This window comes from Arachis ipaensis, chromosome B6, assembly GCF_059453495.1.
Source record: "Arachis ipaensis isolate K30076 ecotype BB chromosome B6, ASM5945349v1, whole genome shotgun sequence".
In the NCBI taxonomy this organism is placed as follows: domain Eukaryota; kingdom Viridiplantae; phylum Streptophyta; class Magnoliopsida; order Fabales; family Fabaceae; genus Arachis; species Arachis ipaensis.
The window spans coordinates 11,750,026-11,774,249 of record NC_142441.1 but is presented as its reverse complement, the minus strand read 5'-3'; the positions used below and the strand labels follow the sequence as shown (position 1 = coordinate 11,774,249).

The window sequence follows — 24,224 nt, the reverse complement described above, 5'->3', positions numbered from 1 at the left end:
TTTCTTGTCGGAAACAAAAAAATGAATTAGCATAAATTACAGACGAGAAAGAGAATTTGTCGATAATTCTATCAGAAAAATTAATTTTTTTTCGTGAAAAATACTTACCGACGAAAAATTCCTTTGTAATTAAATAAACAAAAATGCCGTGTTTTATTGAATTATTACAGACAAAAAATCTATCTGTAATTTAAAATATTCCATCAGAAATATTGAGTTAAACCTAACTCTACCTCTACCCTCTCGAGCTCTACACTCCAAATGACCTTCACAGTTATCTTCCTCTCCATTCACACTCCAAACCTTTCTCCTCAGCACCTTCATCCACCGCTTGCTTCCATCATCAACACTTTTGAGACTTCCATCACTCTCGTCGTCATTAAGTATCGTTGTTCCCGTGCTGTCCCTTCTCTTCCCCTTTTTTACAAGTACAAATCTTAATCCTCTTTCAGTGACTTTTTCTTCTCTTCAAACCCAACATCGATGGTGAGTATTTGAATTTTCTATTATATTTCTTCCAATTTTTGATACAATGAAATTCTATTATTACAATGTAATTTTCATGTTGTGTTAGTTTAATTACTGCTTGATTTTCATTTTCAACTTGGGATTAAGCTAGCGTTTGTCTTTTATTTTCCGATTTGGGCTGCAGCTTTTCTGTTCAATTGGGAGGTTTTGACCATTTCTATTTTTTTATTTATTTTATTTTTGTGATATTACACTACAAAATCTATTAAATTCAAATACCTGTCCTTTTTGTTATTTCTTCTTTCAATTTTTGATGTTGAATCATTATGATAGGAAGAAATATATGTGACAAGAGCTAGGTTAGATGTTATGGGTAGTATTGCTCACTATTTTGAAAGCCTTGTTCTTCAGGTTGTATCTCTATCTCTCCTGTACAAGCATAACATTATTAGTGATATGTAAAGTTAAGCATCAGCACATAACATGTCTCCGAACTAAAAGGTCAATACTTTAATTGACAATTACTTGAATGAATAAAAGTCTCATAGGTGCTTCTTGTTGAGATAGTAATAATGTAAAAGAATCCTAAAAGTTAAAGCTATTAATTAGGTAGAGCCTTATAAATAGTTACTTCAGAATGTTATTGATCCATCAGGTTATTCCGGAAAATATAGACAAACATTCACTCAAAGGAGCCTGTTGTTTTGCTGTGCAAATTCAATTTGAGATATCATATTAACATTGCTTCTTTTGTAACATTATCTTGTAGATGCCAATCAAAGAAGCCTGCCATGTTGCTTTACAAAGCCGCCACCCTCAATCTCTTCAGATGAGGATTATGATGACACTAAAGACTATAGCTGATAGTTTTAGTATGGTTGAACAATATACTGAGAATTATAGTTGATGTATCAATACACTTTATTTATGTTTTGAATTATATTGACTTGCTTGTTTATACTACTTTTCTTTTAGTTTGATAATACGATAAATTTATTTATTTTTTGAAATATTATAAATATTCAAATACAAATTAGATAAAAATTTGTATTTATTAAATTTATATTTATTTTGTATGAAAACAAGTTTATTTTGCAATGAAAAAATCTAAAAAAAATTATTTTACCTTACTGACGGATTTTTTGTCTGTATTCAGAGTTTAGAATGGTTTTACAAGGTTCTAATTACCAACAAAAAATCTGTCGCTAATTACCGACGGAAAATCCGTCGAAAAATCTGTCTCTAATTACCGATGGAAAATCGATCGGAAAATCTATCTCTAATTACCAATGGAAAATCTGTCTCTAATTACTGGCGAAAAATCTGTCGGAAAGTTTGACGTTCAAGGAAAATGGAGGGGAGAATTTACCGAGAGAAAATATGTCGGTAACTAGTAAAAATCTGTCGGTAAATTACCGGCGAAAAAAATTCGTCGGTAAATAATTTCCGGCGAGGCTTTTACAGAGGGACAAAATCCATTGGTAATTTTGTCGGTAATCAAAAATTCGCCTGTAATAAAGACTAAATCTGTCTGTATTAAGCAATTTTCTAGTTGTGTCACTCTTTTTTAGAAAAGTCGTATCTGTTCTCCAAACTGAAATCTTCATACAAACTTGATTCAACACCCTGTCGAGGTTACCAAAAATAAAGTGAAACAAATTTTTACCAAAATCATATTAAGTGTCTAATTAATACCCACTTCTAAAAGCTCAAAGGACACTTTACAATTATCTTTTTTTTTTCTTACGATATTTTTCTGTTTAATAGATAAAGGACTAATTTATCATAAATCAGAGTTCTATTTAAGAGTTTGCCACTAACTAATGAGGTACTGTATATATAAGGTAGAATTTAAATCTTCCAATATTTTTTTAAACGGATTAATAACCAACTATTGAACCAACCAAATTAGTTACAATTATATTTACTTTAAGGTGGGGTGAGTGCAGCTTAGATTTAGTCTTTCTTTTGTTTTTATCGAATGAATTGAATAACCTCTAATTCTAAACTACACTCGCATATACTATACCCTATATAGACAAGAGTTCTATCTTTTTTTTTTTTTGGTAATGAAACGGAGCTGAAAAGCCCAAAAGAAAACCTAGATACAAACTAAATGGGGTAAGGTAACCCCTCTTTCATCATCACTAATAATCCTCCTAAGGTCAGAAGGAGGTATATCCCAAAAAATAAAATCAGCTTCCATTGTTAAACTCTTTTTTGCCAGGTAATCTGCACACATATTACCTTCTCTATATATTTGAATAAAATGAATATTCCAATTTCTTTTTTTTAATTCATATATCTCTCTGACCACAGCATTAGGGTGGGAGGCCAAACTTTCTCCCTTGTTGAGGAGTTTTATCACTGCTCCAGCATCTATCTCTACCACAATTTTTCGAAAATCCATTGTCCAGGTTATCTCTAATCCCTTCTTCACACTGCAGAGTTCCGCCATGAAAACTGTTCCAACTCCAACTTTATTAGAGAAGCCTGCTATCCAGCGTCCCTCCTCATCCCGTAGAATTCCTCCACAGCCGATAGTTCCTAGGTTGCCCTGAGCTGTTTCGTCAGAGTTTAATTTGATCCATCCTGCCGGTGGAGGGTTCCATCGAACATTCCTCTCAATTCTTCCTCTTCTCTGTCCGAGGTAAGTTTTCTCAAGCGCTCTTTTAATTTCCTTGGCTTCTTTATTAATTTTTGCATATGGTTGCATTGGTCTTCTATACTGTTGTTCATGAATTTCTTTGTTCCTCCATTGCCAAATTCTCCAACAAGCTGTAATAAACACGTTCCTCCAGTCTAACTTTTCATCTTTCCCCAGTTGCTGTATTAGTTGCTGTATTATCCCATTCTAATTGAAAGAAATTAGGGATTTTGTCTGTTTTAACTAGGTTCACCCAAATTGTTGAAGCCTTCGGACAATTTCTCAGCACATAAAAGATGTCTTCTTGTCCTTCATTACATAGCGTACAGTCCCCTGCTCCTCTAAAAATTCTGGCTCTTCTTTGATTTGTCATCAATTTCTTGTGCATGGCTGTCCATAAGAAAATTTTTGCTCTTTGTGGACCTCTCTAACTCCAAAGTTGTTTCCAAACAGTTTTCTCCTCACTTGGCCAATTTCTGAGTTTTTTGTAGGTAGAGTTAATAGAGAAATTCCCATCGTGAGACAGTCTCCACCCTCTTCTATCGTCATCATTTTCTGTCTGAGGTGGTGGTTTGCATATAATTTCCATCACAATCTCAGGAGGCAAGTTCTGATTAAGTCTGTCTATGTCCCATTTGCCATTTTGCTTAGTCCATTCCCACACTAAGCTTTCAGCATCCACAGTGTCCAGATTTAACGCTTTATTTATGAGGATCCCTTTATTCTCTAACCAATTTTACTTTCAAAATAATGTAGATAATCCATTTCCAATGTAGTGAATAGAGTAGTTTAAAAACGTAGGCCATAGCTTTATAATTTCTCTCCAAAAGGGTGAGTCTCCTTGTTTTGCTTGCATAAGATTGTTCAACCTATTTTCTTTGTAGTACTTATTTGAAAGGACTTGAACCCAAAGTGCTTCCGGATTCTCCATAGCTTGCCAAATATTTTTTAGTAGGAAAGCATCATTCATAGTGTTGAGCCTTCTGAATCCTAGTCCTCCCAAATATTTCGGTTGATAAAGGGTCTTTCAACTTATGAGATGCATTTTCGTCTTATCTGGTTCATCTCTCCATATAAAGCTTCTCTGCAGTTTTTCACCTCTAAACAGATTTCTCTTGGTACTCTTTCATATTGCATGCTGAAATTAAGAGCTGGGCTTAACACTGATTGAGTTAGTGTAAGTCTTCCCGCAAGTGATAAGCACTTACTCTTCCACCCTTTCAATTTGTTATGGACTCTCTCTAGTATGTCCTTGAAGTTCTCTTTCCCTTTTCTGTTGCTAGTGATCATAGCCCCCAGGTAGCGGCCTAAGTCCCTTTATTCTTTAAAGCCCGAATATTTAGTGATTTCATCCCGGATGTCCATATATATTGGTTCTTTTAGAGAAAACAATGGAGGATTTTTTTACATTGATTTTCAGTCCAGATGCTTTGCAAAAGGTTTCAATCACCCCTGTCACTTCCTTAATCTGATCTATTGTTGCTTTAGCAAACAAGAGAAGGTCATCCGCAAACATAAGGTGGGATATGTCAGGTCCTTCCCTTCCCACTCTAATTGCCTTCCATAAACCTCTCTGAACCCGGTCTTCTATGAGGTGGAAAAGTTTGTCCATACTGATAACAAACAGGTAGGGAGAGATGGGGTCTTCCTGTCTCAAGCCTCTTTTAGGCACAAATTCTTCCGTTCTATTACCATTCCAAATGACGCTGTAAGAAACCGTTTGGACACAGTTCATAATTAAATTGACTAGATGACTTGGAAAATTAAATTTTTGAAGTCTTCTCATCATGAAGTTCCAATCTACCCTGTTATATGCCTTCTCAAAATCAATTTTGATGGCCATAAGTTGCTTTTTTCCTTTCATTCTTCTCATGGTGTGCATCATCTCCTTGGCAATCACAATGTTGTCTTGGATTTTCCTTCCCGGAACAAAGCTAGATTGGTGAGCTGCAATTCTGTCATTAAGGTGAGGCTTTATTCTATCAACCAGGATTTTGGTTATAACTTTGTAGCACACATTGCAAAGAGCAATAGGTCTAAATTGACTTATAAACTCAGGGTTGTTGAGCTTAGGGACAAGCGTCAAGAGGGTAGTGTTGCTTTGTTTTATCTGTTTTGGTTTGGTCCAGCAGGAGTAGATGAAATTGCACAGCTTCCCTTTCATTATTTCCCAGTTATTCTTGTAGATGAGAGATGAAAGTCCGTCACTTCCTGGTGCCTTGAGCGATCCGATGCTGAAAATAGCTCTTCTTATCTCCATTTCTGTCAGCATAGCTATGAGTTTCCTACAATTAGAGGTACTGAAATTAGGCATCAAAACTGATAAATTATCAATTGGATTGATATTTACCTGTTCTTGGTATATGTCTTGGAAGTGTTTGAGGACATGTGCTTTTAGCTCTTCTTCTTCTTCAATCTTGTTTCCCTCTTTGTTCTGAAGCTTTTGAATTATGTTTTTTCCCCTTCTGATGATGGTTTTGGTGTGGTAGTATCTTGTATTTCTATCTCCTTCTACTATCCATTCCTGTCTTGATTTTTGCATCCAAAATGTCTCTTCCTTATCTAGTATATCATTTAGTTCTTTGTTCAAATCTTGCTCCAATTTGTCTAGATAGGGATTTACTCCATACGTATTACTTCTTTGAATGCCCGCAATCCTGTTGAGAAGTCTTCTTTTAGCTTTGAAGATGTTCCTGAATATTTCCTTATTCCACTTCAGTAGGTCTTTTTAAGTTCTCCAATAGCTGTTAGTAGAGAGTTTTCTTTGTTCCAACTTGTTCTTAGGCAGTTTTGAAAATCCAGATGTAACTCTCACAGGCTTTAAATCTGAATGGTCTAGTATAAACACCATTTCTTTTTTTTTTTCACATTTGATAAGAAGAGGGTGATGGCCGGAATTGGTTCTAGTAAGAACTTCAACTGTTGCTTGTTGGAATCTGGTTCTCCACATAGGGTTAGAGAGTGCCCTATCCAGTCGTTTGAACACCCTATCATACCCATCCCATTTTTGACCCTTCCACGTGAATCTTGATCCTATGAAGCCTAAGTCAATCAGCCCACATCTGTTGATCCAATTTACAAAGTTGTTACATGCTCTCATATCCAAAGCCGCTCCGTCTTTTTTTTCCGAAGCATCCTTAATTTCATTAAAGTCACCGGCTATCAACCAATCTCCATCCATCGAGTTTGCTATGTTTAGAAGTTTAGGCCAAAGCTGATTTCTCATTTGGTTGTATAGATTAACATACACCGCCATCAAAAACTATTCCTTATCTCTTTGATACTGGACTTTCACATGAATGTATTATCGATGTGATTCGAATTTAGTTATGTTAAGGTCCTTTCTATTCCAACAAATCCAAATACCCCCTGCAAAACCTTGAGCTTCTTCAATGATGAAATTAGTGAAACCCAAATGTTGTATAACTTTCTTTGTTTTATCACCGCTGCATTTAGTTTCCAACAAAATAGCTAAATCTGGTTTATGTTGCTTCATCATATCCTTGAAGGTACGCCTAAAAGCATCACTAGCTGCACCTCTTACATTCCAAACTAGAGTAATCATAGAGACAAAAAAAGGATAAGAAAAGGAAAACAAAAAACCCTCACCCGATCAACAAATCAGGTTAGTTTATTTGCATCTCTGTGTCTCTAAGAACACTGATTTCTGGTGTGGTGAAATCCACTCCTTTTAGTAAACTCTCAGTTGGATTTTTCTCCCCATTTTTCATCTCCATGTCTTCCTTTCCATCCTCGGCCATAGCTGTTAGATCAGGTGGTTTCCCTTCTTGTAGCATTGTTTGGGTTGAGTGTTCCATTTCCCCTTCCATTTGAGTTGGAGTAGCTATAGCGTTCTCAACCCAGTTTTCCTCATAATGGGTCTTGGATATATTCTTGGTGATCTCTTTGTGGGATTATGTTCCCTTACTTCTATTATGCTCCTTGTTATTTTTCTGGTTGCGTTGTGTTTCTTCTCTGATTGTTGTATTATTTTTTGTTCCTTTTTCGATGCTGCCTTGTGAGTTTTTTTCTGTTGCTTGCACTTGTTTGCCTTTAATTCTTTTTTCTGTTTGTTTGTTGGATTTTGGTTCCCTATAATTTTTGCCTTTAGCTCCGTTCTTCTCTTGGCTTTCATTCTCCTTCTTCCCTTCATCCTCCATTGTTGATTCTTCTATTTGTAGAACTCTAAATCTTGTGTGAATTTCTCTACTGTTTTGGTTCTCTTTTGATTTGCTGGTTTCTCCCCCATATTTGTTAAATTCATCTTTGCCTCCTTTTTTTTCCTCTTTTTGGTCTTTGAACGACCATCCAAGTGCCATAATTTTCCTTGCTATCTGCCACTATTTATTTTCCTTTATCCTTCATGTTTGTGTTCCCATTTCCTTCTTCACTTCCTTTTGATGATTCTATGTTTGTGTCATTTTGCTTATCTTTTCCAGTTCCTGTTTTTTGCTCATCATTTTGATTGGCTGCTGTTTCTATTTGTTGCTTTTTCATTGTACAATTAATCTGATCATGGTTTATTCTTCCACAGGTAAAGCAAATCTGATGTATCCCTTCGTATTCCACCTGGTAGTCTTCTCCATTGATCATATATCTTCCCATCAACGGCTTCGTTAAGTCAACTTTTACACATAATCTAGCGAATTTTCCTTTGCTCATCTTGGCTATGTTGTTGTCAACTTTAACTGTCCTACCAATCAGATTTTCAATTTTCCTCAGTATAGTTCTGTCATAGAGTTCTATAGGTAATCCTGGAAGTCTCACCCAGGCAGTGATTCTATCTATTGTGGCTTTCATAGGATTAAAGTTGGGTTCCCAGAGTCTCACTGTGAGATAGTGGTCGAATATCTTCCAAGGACCTTCCAACAGAGCATAATCAAAGTCTTCGCTAGCATAAAATTTTACTAAATAGAAATCATTGCTAAGGTCAATGACATCTATGGTACCTTTCTTGCTCCACATACTCTCAAGTCTTCTTTTGATAGCTGCATATCCCACTTTCCTTCCTAGAAGCTTTACTATTATTGTATTCCACCAGGGCTTCCATAGTCTCCTCTCAAAAGTCTCACTTATAACAATATTATATAAACCTTCTTCTACATTTTCAACTCTTATCCCCTCTGAGTTGATTTTGTCGCTAATATTGTCTTTTTTTTGTTTGTGTTGCTCTGTCTCTGGTTCCTTTCTTCTGTGATCTTCTTCTTCCTCCTCTGCCTCAAGCTCATCTTCTTCCATATGATGTTCTGCAGGACCTCCCTTGACCATTTGGGCAAAGGTTTTTCTAGTCTTCAAACTATTCTTAGCAGCTAAGTTGTCTATCATCCATTTCTCTTCTCTTGGAACTAAGATATGAGTTCCTGTAAATCCCTCTCCGTCCTTTCTGACCTTCTTTATACTCATGTTCAGCTGATTTTGTTCTTCTGCAGTGGGCTGGTGCTCATGAGGATGCCCTTTTGGGTAGGGTGTCTGCGGATCGAATCGGATATGATATCCGCACTTTTTAGTGCCGGATCCGATCCACACATTTATGGATCGGATCGGATATCGGATATATCCGCATAATTAAACCTTCTCTTTTTAATCATATTTCTATGTAAAAGAATTCGATAAAAATATTTATTTCATACTTTTAAACTTATTTATTCCTAAAATATTTTTAATCAAACTCTCTCTAAATAACAAAAATAAAATAATACAATATATGAATAATAATTACTAACTAAAACATACAAACAAGTAAATATAATACCAAACATATATATATTTATTTATTTTTTAATTATTATAGTGCGGATCTGCAGATCCACGGATCGAATACGCAGATGTAAAGCAGATATCTGCGATCCGATCCGATTCGATCAATTTGCGGATCGGATCATATCCATAATTTTCGGATCGGATGCAGATATTTACCGCGAATATACGAATACAATTCGATCGATAGACACCCCTACTTTTGGACTCCCTTCACCGTTCATCACGGTGGTCACAACTTAAGAAACAAAAACTGTACGGAGAGAGACTTTTACAACGGCTCTTTTCTGTTCAAACTAAACTTTTCTTTCAGAAGTCTTCCAGACAAGAGTTCTATCTACTACTTGACTATCACCAACATTCGGACCGGATACAACATATTAAGATTTGGTCTGATGTAGGGCAATTCATGGCTGTGCGCTAATTGATTGGGTCATAAGCTTCTGAAGGCCCTATTTCGTTCACTACAAGGATTTAGTTTTAATAGCCCAAGTCTTCTTCTCCAAAACTTTTCATATATATGACAAAGGTATATGCTTTGACAGCCCAAAAACTATGCTTTTTCTTGGATTCGGCATCCCAAAAATGTCTGCTTTGGAATTAAAGTGTTATTTTTGGTTCCAAAATGATTCGCTTGAGTCAACTGTTTATGACCAACTAACAAGAATCAGCTATTCAAGTTACTGATTAACAACACAATCCAAAAATTGAAAACCAACTTTAACCAATAACTAAACAAACCCAATTTCTCACTACTTTTTTTAAAAATATTTGTTTATCCTTTCGCTTCTTCTCTTTCTTTCCAACACTACGTACAATAATTTTACTCACCCACTGTCGTCGGCCACCACCGCTCACTCACCTCCTTGCTCACGATCCTAAATTCTAAATTCTAAATTCTAAAATCTAAATCTTAAATTTTAAATTCTAAATCTTAAATCTTAAATTTTAAATTTTAAATCGTAAATTATAATATCTAAACCATAAATATTAAATATTAAATCTTAAATATTATACCCTAAATTGATTTTGCTTTATCTCACTTTCAAATGTTATTTTTAATTGAGTTTTAGATATTTTTGTTGTTTTTAGTTTTAAAGATTTAATTTTAAGTAAAAATTGATATGCAATTATTTTCGTATAAAGTTGATAGATAAGAGTTGTTAAATAATAATTTAGTCAAATATGTCAATTCATCTAATCATTATTAATTAGCAACTTCACATAAAGATAGTTGTACATAAATTTTCATGTTATTTTTAATGTTCAATTATTGACAGATTTATTGGTTGAAAAGTATTGATTTCACTAATTTCACTAATTTCTTAACCATAATATCACTAATTTCACTATGGATACAAATACCAATCACTCTAAACGTTCGAATAAAAATATGATTATTATTAATTAATTATGTTTAAATTACTTTTTAATTAAAAAATGTGTGTGTTAATTATATATTAAGAAAATACAAATATCAAAATAATGCTTAAACGTTTAACGATATTGATTGTATCATACTACTAATCCCAAATTCCTTAGAAGCAGAATGTATGTGCAATGTGAAATTGACATTTGAACATGGAAGAATGTGGTATGTATAACCGGAAATAGCGTTAAGATGGCATCAGCCATGTGCCATGTGCCATGTGCCTTGTGACTCCAACTAATTCCATGAAACATGCCACAACACATGTATTATAGCTGACTTATTAATAACAGTTGCTTAGCCCTCTTCTACAATAGCTGCATATATAACATAAAAAAAATGTCCATTTCTTGATAAACAACAGATAATCAAGTCAACTACAAATACATATCAATAATATTAAGACATTGCATGTTACAATGTACGTACTACGTACCTGCTAGGTACCCATAGTTTCGTTCTTTATCTTTCATTATTGCGTGTACCATTTATGTATAAGTACGGAATAACAGCATCTTGTTTATTTAATTTCTGTAATATATGTTGGATAAGCTATCATCCAAGTGGGTTGGCCTATAGGATTAATTATTATATGATAAATGCATGTTAGGGTTTACCGCCGCAAGTTGTGGAAACTACGTTTGATTGATTATATTGTATTTGTACCAACTACGTACCACGGATCCTAGAAATGATTAAACGTGTTATGCATACAAACCAATTAATTAAATTAGTTTATTTCATGATTATATATACCTACCATTATCCCTACTTCTTTAAGGCATGTTATCCACTATTATTTTTAAAACAAGAGCGAGATTTGACATTTTTGGTCAACTCTCGATACTATTTTTATTTCTCAATACTTTGAACCCGATTGATTATCGAACTAGTTCGTTGTTCGTTCCACTGTCTCAACTGCTTCTATAAATTACCATATGATTTTGCCATTTTATGCAGCAAAATAATCAAGTACGTTACATTTCCTTAGCTTGATTAGACAAATTAAACCGAGATATATATAGAGAGAATGAGAACATTCTTCTTTTTATTATTGTGTTTGGTGTTATTCATTGCACAACATAGAGTTGAATGTGCACTGTGGCAGAAAGCTCATGCAACTTTCTATGGTGGAGCCGATGCCTCAGGAACAATGGGTACATAACATATATAATCAAGATTATTCAACTTGATATTTTTTTGTTCAGATTCATTAATTCGTTGTGAGTTCTTGTTGTAGGTGGTGCATGTGGCTATGGGAATCTATACACAGATGGTTACGGTACGAAGACGGCGGCTCTGAGTACCGCTCTGTTTAACGATGGGAAGGCATGCGGCGGTTGCTATCAGATAGTTTGTGATGCAAACCAAGTGCCGCAATGGTGCCTTAAGGGCACTTTCATCACAGTTACTGCCACAAACTTTTGTCCTCCAAACTATGCACTCCCTAATGACAATGGCGGTTGGTGTAATCCTCCAAGACCACACTTCGACATGTCTCAACCTTCCTTTCTAACCATTGCCAAATACAAGGCCGGCATCGTACCCATACTGTACAGAAAGTATGTCGTTATTAGTATATGTTATATGATAATTTAGTCAAATATATTTAAAAAAAAAAAGTCCAATCCTAACATATATTTAATTATACAGAGTTGGGTGCAAAAGGAGTGGAGGAATAAGATTTAGCATCAAAGGAAGGGATTATTTCGAATTAGTGACGATAAGCAATGTAGGTGGAGTTGGGGAGATAGGACAAGTGTGGGTAAAAGGGTCAGAGAAGAATGTGTGGGAAGCAATGAGCAGGAACTGGGGTGTTAACGGGCAAAGTTTAAGCTATCTCAATGGACAGAGCTTGTCCTTCAAAGTTCAACTCACCAATGGAAGAACCCTCACTGCTTATAATGTAGCACCCTCCAATTGGAAATTTGGCCAATCTTTCATCTCTAATGTTCAGTTCAACTAATTAATCACTATACATATCCACTTGTATCCATTCAAATAGGCTCAACAATTCAAACATTGTGTGCAGCTATTTGATGACTATAACAGGTATGTAGCAAATCTTGTCACTCAAGAAAGCCATATGATAAGAGTATTATATTTTGGCCTGTTCAGCAATAAGTGTTTGTGATGTAATCATATTACCGTGGTAATTTATCAAGTCTGTTAAAAATGAATAAATAATAAAAAAGTATATGTTAGGAAAATAATATTGGATTCAAAATAATCAATTTTGTTCTACTTCAATTGAATCTGAACTTGAATTATTTATTATCCTCAACAACGAAATAACTAAATAACTGATGATGGAAGAGAAGAAGAAAAAAGAAGGAGGAGAAAAAATTTCAATGGAAGAAGAAGGAAAAAAAAGAGAAGGAGGTGGTATTGGTGAGAGAGTAAAACAAGAAGAAATTTGAGAAGGTAAAATAAAAAAAGAAAAAGATGAATAAGAAAAAAAAAGAAGAAAATGGTGATGATGATGAAAAAAAAAAGCAGCAGTAGCAAAAGATGAGGAGGAAAAATAGAAAAAGTTTTGAATTATGAAGAACTTATCAACACATATATACCAAAAATTCTTAAACAATACATTTAAGTATCTTCGTATTACATCCAAATATTTTCGTATTACACCCAAATTTGTTATAAATTACAGAAAAATTTTTTTTTAATGCTGCATTTTTTTTCTTATTTTTTTCTTTTTTTTAGTTGAACGAATGTAAGTTCATCTTTTTTCAAGTAATTTTATACCATTATGTGTTTCTTCTATTTCTTTGTTTGATTTTTTTTTGTTTTTATTCTTGTTAAAAGAGTAAAACAAGAAGAAACTTGAGAAGATAAAACAAAGAAAAAAAAAAGATAAATAAGAATAAAAAAAAAGATGATGATGATGATGAAAAAGAAGAAGAATAAGCAGCATAGAAGATAAGGAGGATGGAGAAGAAGAGTTTTGAATTATACAAAATTTATCAGCACACATACACAAAAAAATTTTAAAGAATACACTTAAATATCTTCGTGTTACACCCAAATTTACTGTAAAACAGAAAAATATTTTTTTCAATGCAGAACTTTTACATTACATTCAATTCAAACCATCAATGATAAAACATTATTCACCTACAGAATCATAAACTACTAACAAAACAATTAACTAGAATCGAATCACGCCTCAACTATTTGATTGGATTCAAAACAATAAGTTCAATTGATAATCTGAACTTGAATTATTCATTATCTTCAACAACGAGATAAGGAGAAGAAGGAGGGAAAAGTAGGAGAAAAAAATTCTAATACAAAAAAAAGGAGGAAGAGGAGGAGGAGGTGGTATTATTGGTAACCACAATAACAAAAGAGAAGAAGAAGAACGTGCAGTAACGGCACAAAGAAGAATATGCATGCATTGATTGAAAAATCGGTTAAATTAGGAAGCGCGTAAAATCGATATAATAGAAGAGGCACGTCTGAAGTGATCTCTCACTACTAAATTTTTGCTTTAGAGAATAAAGTATGATCTCTCACCTTTAAATGGTTTTTCTCTTATATTTTTTTTTTCGATTCCACCTATAAAATAAATGATGAGAGATCAATCACATTTTACTCTTTAAAATAAAATTTAAAATTTTAAAAATCTAAATTCTAATTTGTATAAGTAAAACACTTGTATATAAAGAATACTGGTATATGTATAGAGGGACACTTTCGGTGAAGCCGTGACACCAGCAGCTTCAGTTGTTGCTTTCAACATTTTACTTTGGTTTTGTATTACTTTACGTGTCCAATTTTCAATAGAAAAAGGATAATTAATTTATAATTTAAAATTTTAAAATATATAAAAAATATATATTTAAATAGATTATTAAAAAAATTATATTGAATATTTTAGTTTTTTAAAAAAATTAATTATATCAAAATTTTTAATTTTATAAAAATAAGATATATAAATTTTTATTTTAGTTAATTTTATTATTTTTATTTGAATAAATAAGTTCTAAAAAATATAACAGAAAGACCTATATATTTTATTTTTGTAAAGTTTAAAGATCTCAACGTAATAAAATTATTGTAAAACCGAAAACGTTTGATTCAAAATTTTTGAGGAATCTATTTAGGTATATATTTATATATAAAAAAATTGCATATATAAATAAATAAATTTGAGATAAAGAGATTAAAAATTTAGAAATTAAAATTTATTAATTTAAAAATAATTATATATAAATAATTCAAAAGAACTATTTTAAAAATTTTTTATTTTTTTATAGGCTGTTTTGATATTTTTTAAATTCTTATGACTGTTTTGTACTTCATTCTATAGGGATTGGTTTGTCCACATCACATACGTGCACACTTAATGGTTATATGTGCGAGTTAACGTTTGGATTCTCGTTAGCCGTCACTATTAGTGACTATCAAAGAGAGATTGTGTTGTCTAATTGAATTATTGAAGTAAACGTTAGAGATTATTTTATATATTTTAAAAACTGAGAAACTAAAGTGTCCAATTTTAAAATTCTCAGGGATTGATTTATGTAATTATTTTTAATCATTTTGGTTTATAGATACACAAAACAATTTTTAATATTTATTTTCGTTAGACAATACAGTCTTCTCTAATTAAATTCTTTTAATCGAAATGTCTGTTTTGAAATTTTTAAATTTTTGTAAAGATTATTTTGAGAGTTTTAAAAAAGATTAGAAACTGCTTTTTAGTTTACTTTTCGGATTAAATTGGAGGAAGACTATATTGTTTGACAAAGATAAATGTGGAGAATTATTTTGTGTATTTTAAAATTTAGATAACTAAAATATTCGACTTTAAAAATATTAAACACTAATTTGGGTTATTATTCTAAATTCTATTCGTATAATGAAAGAAGAATAAATATTTAATTATTCTGCTAATCGAAGAATAAATATTTAATTACTCTACTAATCTTTGTAGTATTACTAAATTTTTAATTAAATTTTTATATTTTTTCTTTTTAACTGGATCCTTACAATGCTTTTAATTTTATAATTTTATAATTATGTCTTTGTCAGTATAAAAAATTAGAGTTAACGTAATATTTTTTGCAAATTAAAAGTATTTACAATTAAGAATTTAATTAAATTTTTTTACTTATTTTTTGAGAAAAATATTTTATTAATTTTAATATTTTTAATACAAAAAGATCGAACTATAAAATTAAAAACAGTGTAAAGATCTAATTAATATATATATATATATATATATATATATATATATATAAAATTACAAATTTAATAAAATTATAAAAATTTAAAATAATTAAACTAAAAATAAATACTAATAAAAAATAACATTAATTGACTGTCAACAGACAAAACGGAATAATGGATATTATCGAATGAGTGGGAAAAATATTAGTTTTGCAGTAATTTAGTATCCACTATTATGCTATAAAAAAAAGTTGTTACATTCATCATGCATATATTATCATTTCTTCTATCTTTTCAGTTATATAACATACCATTATCTCATCTTGAATTAGTTTCATTAGTTTGATGTCATCCTGATTATTTTAAAATGAAGATGAAAATGATGACAACAAGTATCATGAGCTTGTTAGCTTCTATCATGCTGTTGAACAATATATTTGTGGTTTTAGGTAGTAAAAAAAACTTATTAGAACACAAATTTATCAACGATGTTAATGAAAATTTTGGAGGGTTTCAAAATTCAGCAAGTTTAGATAGTTTTCAAAAAAAAAACTTGTAAATTTTTTCTCGAAGGATCAGGTCCATCCCATAGAAAAAAGGGACATAGTACTCCACTTAAACATAAAGCCTTCATATTTGTACTTTGATGAGAACTTTGGAGTGTTTTTCAACTTAGAAGATTCAAGAAGTTTTCAAAAACAAATTCATGAATTTTCAACTGAAGAATCAGGTCCATCTACTTGAGGAGAGGGATATAAACTTTCACCTAGCCATGGAGGAGGCGGTCCAGCATCTTCAAATCTATACTTTAATTAAAAGAATATTAATAAAAAATATTTCATTTTCACCCTGCATCATATTAAAGTATAATTGATTGATGTATGTAGTTATGTAGTTGATAATGATAATAAAATAAAAAAATTTATCTTTAGTTACAATTCTACAATAATTATTTTCTTTCATATGATATATGTTTAATGCTTACGCTATTATTATATATATTAGTTTCTATCAAATATAATTCAATTAAAAATGCTGAGATTATTATATATATTAGTTTCTATCAATTAAAATTGCTATTTCAGCATTGATCCAATTGAAAATCAAACTTGCAAATAAGAATTTTTATAGGTGGAATAAAATTGGATTTGTTTTGGTCCAAATTCAACTCTAAATATTTACTAAATTTATTTTTAATATTTAAAATATTAGGTACATCTACATAAAAAAAAATTATGAATAAATGACCATTTGTATTTATAAAAGATGAAAACACTTATATATGTACTCACACTAGATAGACACGCAAGATTTCTTCACTGTGACAAAAGTATCTTACGTGGCACTCCAACCCTCTAAAGACAGGATACTTTTGTCACAAAGAGGACATCTTGTGTGGATACAAATTTAGTTTTGATTTAGTGTGGGTATATATGTGAGCGTTTTCAAAAAGCTATTCACCTACTTTTATTATATTGTTTAACATTATTAAAAAAATAATTTTATAAGAGATAATTTCACAACAAAAGAGGACATAAATAGTAAAAAATAATATTATCCAATTTTTTTATTAAATATTTATTTGTGAAAAAAAAAATCAAAAGTTAAATTATTTGATATGGAGTGGAATAAATATTAGTACCAACTAGCAAGAGATCGGTACAATGGAGAAACAAGACAAACCAAGACTATAATGACGATGACGTGAATATAAACCGTATTTGGAATAATGTTTGGCGTAGAAAATAAAAAAAAATATCATTATGATTTAAAAAATTATGTGTAAATTAAAAAAAATAAATGTTAAGAATTATTTTGTGTATTTTAAAAAATGAGAAACTAAAGTGTCTGATTTTAAATTTTCAAAAGTTGATTTATGTAATTACTTTCAGTCTTTTAGGCTTGTAGATACACAAAACAATTTCTAATGTTTATCTCTGTTAGACCATACAATCTCTTCCAATTTAATTCCTTTAATTGAAATGTCTATTTTAAAATTTTTAAATTTTTGTAAAGATTATTTTGAGATTTAAAAAAAAATTAGAGACTATTTTTTAGTTTATTTTTTGTATTAAATTGGAGAAAAATTATATTGTCCGACAAAAATAAATGTGAAGAATTATTTTTTGTATTTTAAAATTTAGATGACTACAATATTCAACTTTGAAAACATAACTCTGATTTGTGTCATTATTCTAAATTCTATACATACAAAGGAAGAAGAATAAATATTTAATTATTCTGTTAATCTTCATAGTATCACCAAATTTTTAATTAGGTTTTTATATATATTTTCTAATTAGATTCCTACACTATTTTTAATTTTGTAATTATGTGTTTGTCAGTATAAAAAATTAGAGTTAACGTAATATTTTTTGCAAATTAAAAATACTCACAATTAAAAATCTAATTAAATTTTTGATCACTTATCTTTTGAGAGAAATATTTTATTAATTTTAATATTTTTAATACAAAAAGATCGAACTACAAAATTAAAAATAATATAAAAATTTAATTAAAAAATATATAAAAATTTAATTACAAATTTAATAAAATTATAAAAATATAATGAATAATTAAAACAAAAACAAATACTAATAAAAAATAACATTAATTGACAGTGAACAGAACAAACGGAATAATGGATATTAATGGATGAGTGGGAGAAATATTAATCCTATAGTAATTTAATATCCACTGTTATGCATTTATGCTATAATAAAAGAAAGTTGTTACATTCATCATGCATATATCATTTCTTTTGTCTTTTCATTTCTGTAACATACAATTATCTCATCTTGAATTAGTTTCGATAATTTTATGTCATCCTGATTATTTTAAAATGAAAATAAAAACAATGACAACAAGCATCGTGAGCTTCTATAAATTACCATATGATTTTGCCATAAAATAATCAAGTACGTTACATTTCCTTAGCTTGATTAGACAAATTAAACGGAGATATATATAGAGAGAATGAAAACATTCTTCTTTTTATTATTGTGTTTAGTGTTATTCATTGCACAACATAGAGTTGAATGTGCACCGTGGCAGAAAGCTCATGCAACTTTCTATGGTGGAGCCGATGCCTCAGGAACAATGGGTACCTAACTTGTATAATCAAGATTATTCATCTTGATATATTTTTTGTTCGGATTCATTAACTTATCATTGTGAGTTCTTGTTGTAGGTGGTGCATGTGGCTATGGGAATCTGTACACAGATGGTTACGGTACGAAGACGACGGCTCTGAGTACCGTTCTGTTTAACGACGGGAAGGCATGCGGCGGTTGCTATCAGATAGTTTGTGATGCAAGCCAAGTGCCGCAATGGTGTCTTAGGGGCACTTTCATCACAGTTACTGCCACAAACTTTTGTCCTCCAAACTATGCACTCCCTAATGACAATGGCGGTTGGTGTAATCCTCCAAGACCACACTTCGACATGTCTCAACCTTCCTTTCTAACTATTGCCAAATACAAGGCCGGCATCGTACCCATACTGTACAGAAAGTATGTCGTTATTCGTATAACATATACGATAATTTAGTCAAATATATTTAAAAAAAAAAATCCAATCCTAACATATATATTTAATTATGCAGAGTTTGGTGTAGAAGGAGTGGAGGGATAAGATTTAGCATCAAAGGAAGGGATTATTTCGAATTAGTGACGATAAGCAATGTAGGTGGAGTTGGGGAGATAGGGCAAATGTGGGTAAAAGGGTCAAAGAAGAATGTGTGGGAAGCAATGAGCAGGAACTGGGGTGTTAACTGGCAAAGTTTAAGCTATCTCAATGGACAGAGCTTGTCCTTCATGGTTCAACTCACCAATGGAAGAACCGTCATTGCTTATAATGTAGCACCCTCCAATTGGAAATTTGGCCAATCTTTCATCTCTAATGTTCAGTTCAACTAATTAATCACTGTGTGTTTGGATTTGGATTGTGGTTTGTAAAACTCAAATTTAAATAAAAATAATTTTATAAAATTGATTTTGGGTAGAAGTAAGTTTGTGTCAACATGATTTATGTTTGGTAACTTTATATTAAAATTGATTTTGATAAAATAAATATTATTTAGATAATATTAGTTAAAATCACTTTTAGATTGATAATTATTTAAAAGGACATGATATTAAATTATAATGTTATTTTTTTATACATATTTAATTTTTTTTATATTTTTACTTATATATTTTTTATATAGTATATTTTTAGTACTTTTAATACTCTTTTTTAGTACGCTGTAATTTTTAACTATTATTATTATTTATGGTTAATTTTTTTGTTTAATTTATTTTACCTAATGGAATCAATAAATTCTATTATAAAAAGATAATAATAAATATAATACACAAAAATCATAACTATAAAAATATATAATTTCAAATAAAAAATTAATAAAAAAATAAATAATAAATAATAAAAAAATCATATAAAGAGAAATAATAAAAATTTTATAAATAATGCAATAACATGTATAAAAGATAAAATTGGTAAAAAAAATAAATATTGAATATAGTGATTAAAAGTCCGTTAATGCAATAGAGAAATTAAAAATTATTATTTCTTGTAAACTTGGTTTTGTGAATAAAATTACTTGTGTTTTTATAGAAAAGAAAATTAGCCAAACCAAAAATGAAAACTTTCAAAAAGTTGTAAGTATTTCTTTCTCTTCAAAAACACCTCCTATACATATCCACTTGTATCCATTCAAATAGGCTCAACAATTCAAACATTGTGTGCAGTATTTGATGACTATAACAGCTATATAGCAAATCTTGTCACTCAAGAAAGCCATATGATAAGAATCTAGTACTTGATCTCAGCACGAATCTTTTAATTTCGTTGCTGTGTCCGAAGAAGGATAGCTATACTGATTCGGTATATTCGAAAGACACCTTGGATACAATATTGACGATCTAACAAGGATGATTCTTAGTAAATTTCTACTTACTGCTCTCATCTTTTATGGAATGGATCCCCCTTTGACTGTACAAGAATATGTGGAGCTCAACATGTCTGAAAGCACCGGAGAACGTTCTTTCTTTTTGCTGATATTATTACCAGTATTCGATACTGGATTATTCATAGCATTACTATACCCTCCCTTTCTTTTTCTTTAAGGTTCCTTGTTTCGGTAAAACAAAAAAATGATAATTTTTAAAATTTTATAAGATTGAATAAAAAATATCAATTAATTTTTTTATATAAATATAATTGCTATGCTTAGTGTGTGACTCGTTGATTTTTTAGAGTGGTTAGAGTTCGAGAATAAAATAAATGACTTATAGGATGAATTCATTAATAACTAAGTACTAACCAACTCATCGCTTCGCATTATCTGGATTTAAAGAATTAATCTAAAAATCGAAATAAAATCAAGATATCATATTTTGGTAGTAGAATTATAACAACTGAGATATTGGATAAAAAAAAAAACGAATCTGATTATAAGTTGTAAAGTAATAAGAATATACAGATAAAAATGAGTAATATATCTGAAAATACCCGTCGATTCCTTATTAACACTGTTTTGAGCACAACAGGTACATTCCAAAATAACCCTTACTCGGATATCTTTACCCTTGGACAAATTTGGATAACTATATTTATAGTTGGTTTCTAGATAATTCGTTAACATCCAATATCTAGTATCACATATACATGTATTTCTTCTATACCGTAAACCAATTGTTCGTGTATTCAATTGGATTCGAGAAGCATTCTTTGAAACCTTTCAAAAGACTTAAAAAAAAGAGAAAGAGTTGCCCTTTAGCTATTATATTATAATTTTATTATATACACCCCGACTTGACTCCTCTTTCAAATCTTAGTCTTAGGTTTTTGCTAGCCCTTTTCTTCTTTTTGATTATATCCTCGTTTATATCCATATGGTATAATCAATCTAAAAAAATTCGTTCGACCGAAAAACTGAATCTTTGCAACGAAATATTGAAATTTGAGTGATCTAAGTGAAATTTTTATTTATTGTTGAATTGAATATGAATGAAATACAAATACATTCTAGTTTTATGTAATATCCAATTTAATCACATGTCGTAAACGGAAATATAAGGAAAGGATGTGGATACAAAAAAAAATTTACATTAACCAAATTTGTTCGATGTAGAGGCAATCAAGAACGCTGCATAAGTAAATATATAACCTACAGAAAAGTGGGCTAATCCAACCAATCTCGCTTGCACAATGGAAAGCGCCACTGGTTTATCTCTCCAGCGAATCAAATTAGCCAAAGGTGTGCGTTCATGAGCCCATGCTAAAGTTTCAATCAATTCCTGCCAATATCCGCGCCAGGAGATTAAGAACATAAATCCAGTAGTCCAAACAAGATGTCCAAATAAGAATATCCATGCCCAGACGGATAAACTATTCATATCAAAGGGGTTATATCCATTGATAAGTTGTGAAGAGTTTAACCATAGATAATCTCTTAACCATCCCATCAAATAGGTAGAAGATTCATTAAACTGTGAGATATTACCCTGCCATAGTGTAATGTGTTTTCAATGCCAATAAAAAGTAACCTAGCCAATTGTATTTAACATCCAGAAAACTGCCAAATAAAATGCGTCCCAAGCCGAAATATCACAAGTACCACCTCGTCCCGGATCATCGCAAGAAAAATTATAACCAAAATCTTTTTTATCTGGCATTAACTTGGAACCACGTACATCCAAAGCACCTTTTACTAAGATCAATGTAGTTGTATGTACGCCATATGATAAGAGTATTATATTTTGACCTGTTCAGCAATAAGTGTTTGTGATGTAATCATATTACCGTGGTAATTTATCAAGTCTGTTAAAAATGAATAAATAATAAAAAAAGTATATGTTAGGAAAATAATATGGGTCAGGCTCTTTTTTTTAAGTCCATTTTTTCAATTGTGTTTATATCCCTATCTGATAAGACACTGGTATGTAAAAGCTTGTAGCAACTGATAATGACACAATTATATTATTATATATAGAAAATGTAAAAACTTCTTATTATTCAATTCTCTATAGGTACAATTATCCTCGTTTCAATGGACTCAAATGGGAAAAATGCAACCACCAAATGATCTTACATATAGATCAAGAATCACTTGGTAGAGGCCAGGAAAAAGAAGAATAGTTTCATATATATATATAAGAAAACGAAACAATCTTCCCTTTACTTCTTGGAGGAAATATTGGTCTTGATGTTACTAACGTCTTGGGCATCAATCTTGAATGCTAGAGCGAGAACATCATCAGGAACAGCCGGCGTTGCGCTGAACAAAGCGGCGGCGATGGACAACGTGCCGGGGAGTTGGCTGTTGAAGGCAGAGACAACGGCAGCAGGCTTGTCCGCATTGTTGTTCTTCTGAAAGTGTATCAACCCTTTTGGGAACACAAACACTTCACCTTCCTTTATGGTTTTTGATATGAGCTTGTTGGATGTGGTGACAAAACCAACTTCCAATTCCCCTTCCAACACAAACACGACCTCGGTGGCGCGTGGGTGCGTGTGCGGCGGGTTTAGGCCACCGGGTTTGTAGTCTATTCTTGAGAGAGAGACACCCAATGTGTTGAGCCCTGGAATCTTTTCCACATTGGCTGCTGTCACCACCGACCCTACTGTGTTGTTGATTGTTGCAGCATTGGCTAATCCGTTGAAGAAGAAATCAGATTCTGTCACGTTTGATAATTCTTTGCACGCAAATCCATTCACCTTCACACCTGTTTCTGAAGAAGAGGGAAGAGCAACACAAAAGTCTTGAAGTGTGTCAGGATCAGAAGCGAATGCAAAGGAGATGGCACTGCTGATTAAGATTACCAGAATTGCCATTGTCTTTGATTGGGACATGGTTGTATATATTGACGATAAATGGCTTAGGAGAAGATCTAGAGTGGGATGGGAAGCTTTTGAGTTGGATATGGTAAGAGAATAATAATAATGGCAATAACCATCTGCTTTATATGTATATATATCTTGATGATCAAGTATTGGCAAAGTCCTTCAACTTTAATTCAAAGCAATTGCAACAATAACATTGGAATATTTACCACAGAAAAAGAGAACATAAACACAACTGCACGTGACTATAAGTTTGGTGCATGCTGAGGAAATGCCAACCATCAGTTAGTTGAAGGGTTTAAGGAGGCTTTGGTGTAAGATTTGCAAGACATGGACATTACTGAAAACAGAGTCCACCAACTTTTCTATTTTATATAGCATCTTTTTATTATTATTTTAGAGCCTTTAAATTTCCTTTTTAACGAGCTGTGTGCAATTAGGTATTTTTTAAAAATTATTTAAGAAGAATGCTAGGGTCAGTAATTTTGTAATTTGTAGCCATTAAATAGCTATTAATGATAGTTTTAATGGTGTGAGGTTTCATCCAATAACTCCTCATTTTTCTTTGCTCGTTACATGCTGGTCAGAATTTAACAAAGTTGCTGGTCCCTACATTTTTCCATTATTTATTATTTAATTTTTAAAAGAAAACAAACTAAAAAACAAATAAATTTTTATAAAAATTAAATAACTTTTTATAAAATAAATATTTAAATTAATTAAATAATATTATTTACTTAAAAAAGTTGACTAAAGACTGAAAATTTAAAAAATAAGTAGCATTTCCCTCTAATGATCAAAGGGAAAAATAAAGGTGGTATCCAATTCCATCTTTTAATTTCAATACTAAAGTGAGTTACGTAAAAATGGTATAATTTCGTTATTTAATAAACATAA

The 24,224-nt window shown here is 31.2% G+C and overlaps 4 protein-coding genes across 4 annotated transcripts; 2 read left to right on the top strand and 2 right to left on the bottom strand.

The window, feature by feature from the left end:
* Positions 1-2,025: 2,025 nt before the first annotated feature.
* Positions 2,026-6,371, bottom strand: LOC148554626 (uncharacterized). Its single transcript, XM_088490412.1, has 4 exons — positions 5,890-6,371; positions 4,524-5,808; positions 2,783-3,307; positions 2,026-2,094 (listed from the first exon to the last, which is right to left on the bottom strand). Exons 1-4 carry the CDS (start codon positions 6,369-6,371, stop codon positions 2,026-2,028), a joined length of 2,361 nt encoding a protein of 786 aa, XP_088346538.1.
* Positions 6,372-11,259: 4,888 nt separating this feature from the next.
* On the top strand, positions 11,260-12,514 carry LOC107646007 (putative expansin-A17). Its single transcript, XM_016350178.3, has 3 exons — positions 11,260-11,458; positions 11,542-11,863; positions 11,955-12,514. The coding sequence occupies exons 1-3, from the start codon at positions 11,332-11,334 to the stop codon at positions 12,265-12,267; spliced, it is 762 nt and encodes a 253-aa protein (XP_016205664.1). The 5' UTR covers positions 11,260-11,331; the 3' UTR covers positions 12,268-12,514.
* A 5,906-nt stretch (positions 12,515-18,420) lies between these two features.
* On the top strand, positions 18,421-19,399 carry LOC107648027 (putative expansin-A17). The gene is made up of 3 exons (XM_016352054.3): positions 18,421-18,585; positions 18,673-18,994; positions 19,087-19,399. The coding sequence occupies exons 1-3, from the start codon at positions 18,459-18,461 to the stop codon at positions 19,397-19,399; spliced, it is 762 nt and encodes a 253-aa protein (XP_016207540.1). The 5' UTR covers positions 18,421-18,458.
* Positions 19,400-22,427: 3,028 nt separating this feature from the next.
* On the bottom strand, positions 22,428-23,426 carry LOC107648028 (germin-like protein subfamily 2 member 4). The gene has a single exon (XM_016352056.3). The coding sequence runs from the start codon at positions 23,334-23,336 to the stop codon at positions 22,662-22,664; it is 675 nt and encodes a 224-aa protein (XP_016207542.1). The 5' UTR covers positions 23,337-23,426; the 3' UTR covers positions 22,428-22,661.
* Positions 23,427-24,224: the final 798 nt, after the last annotated feature.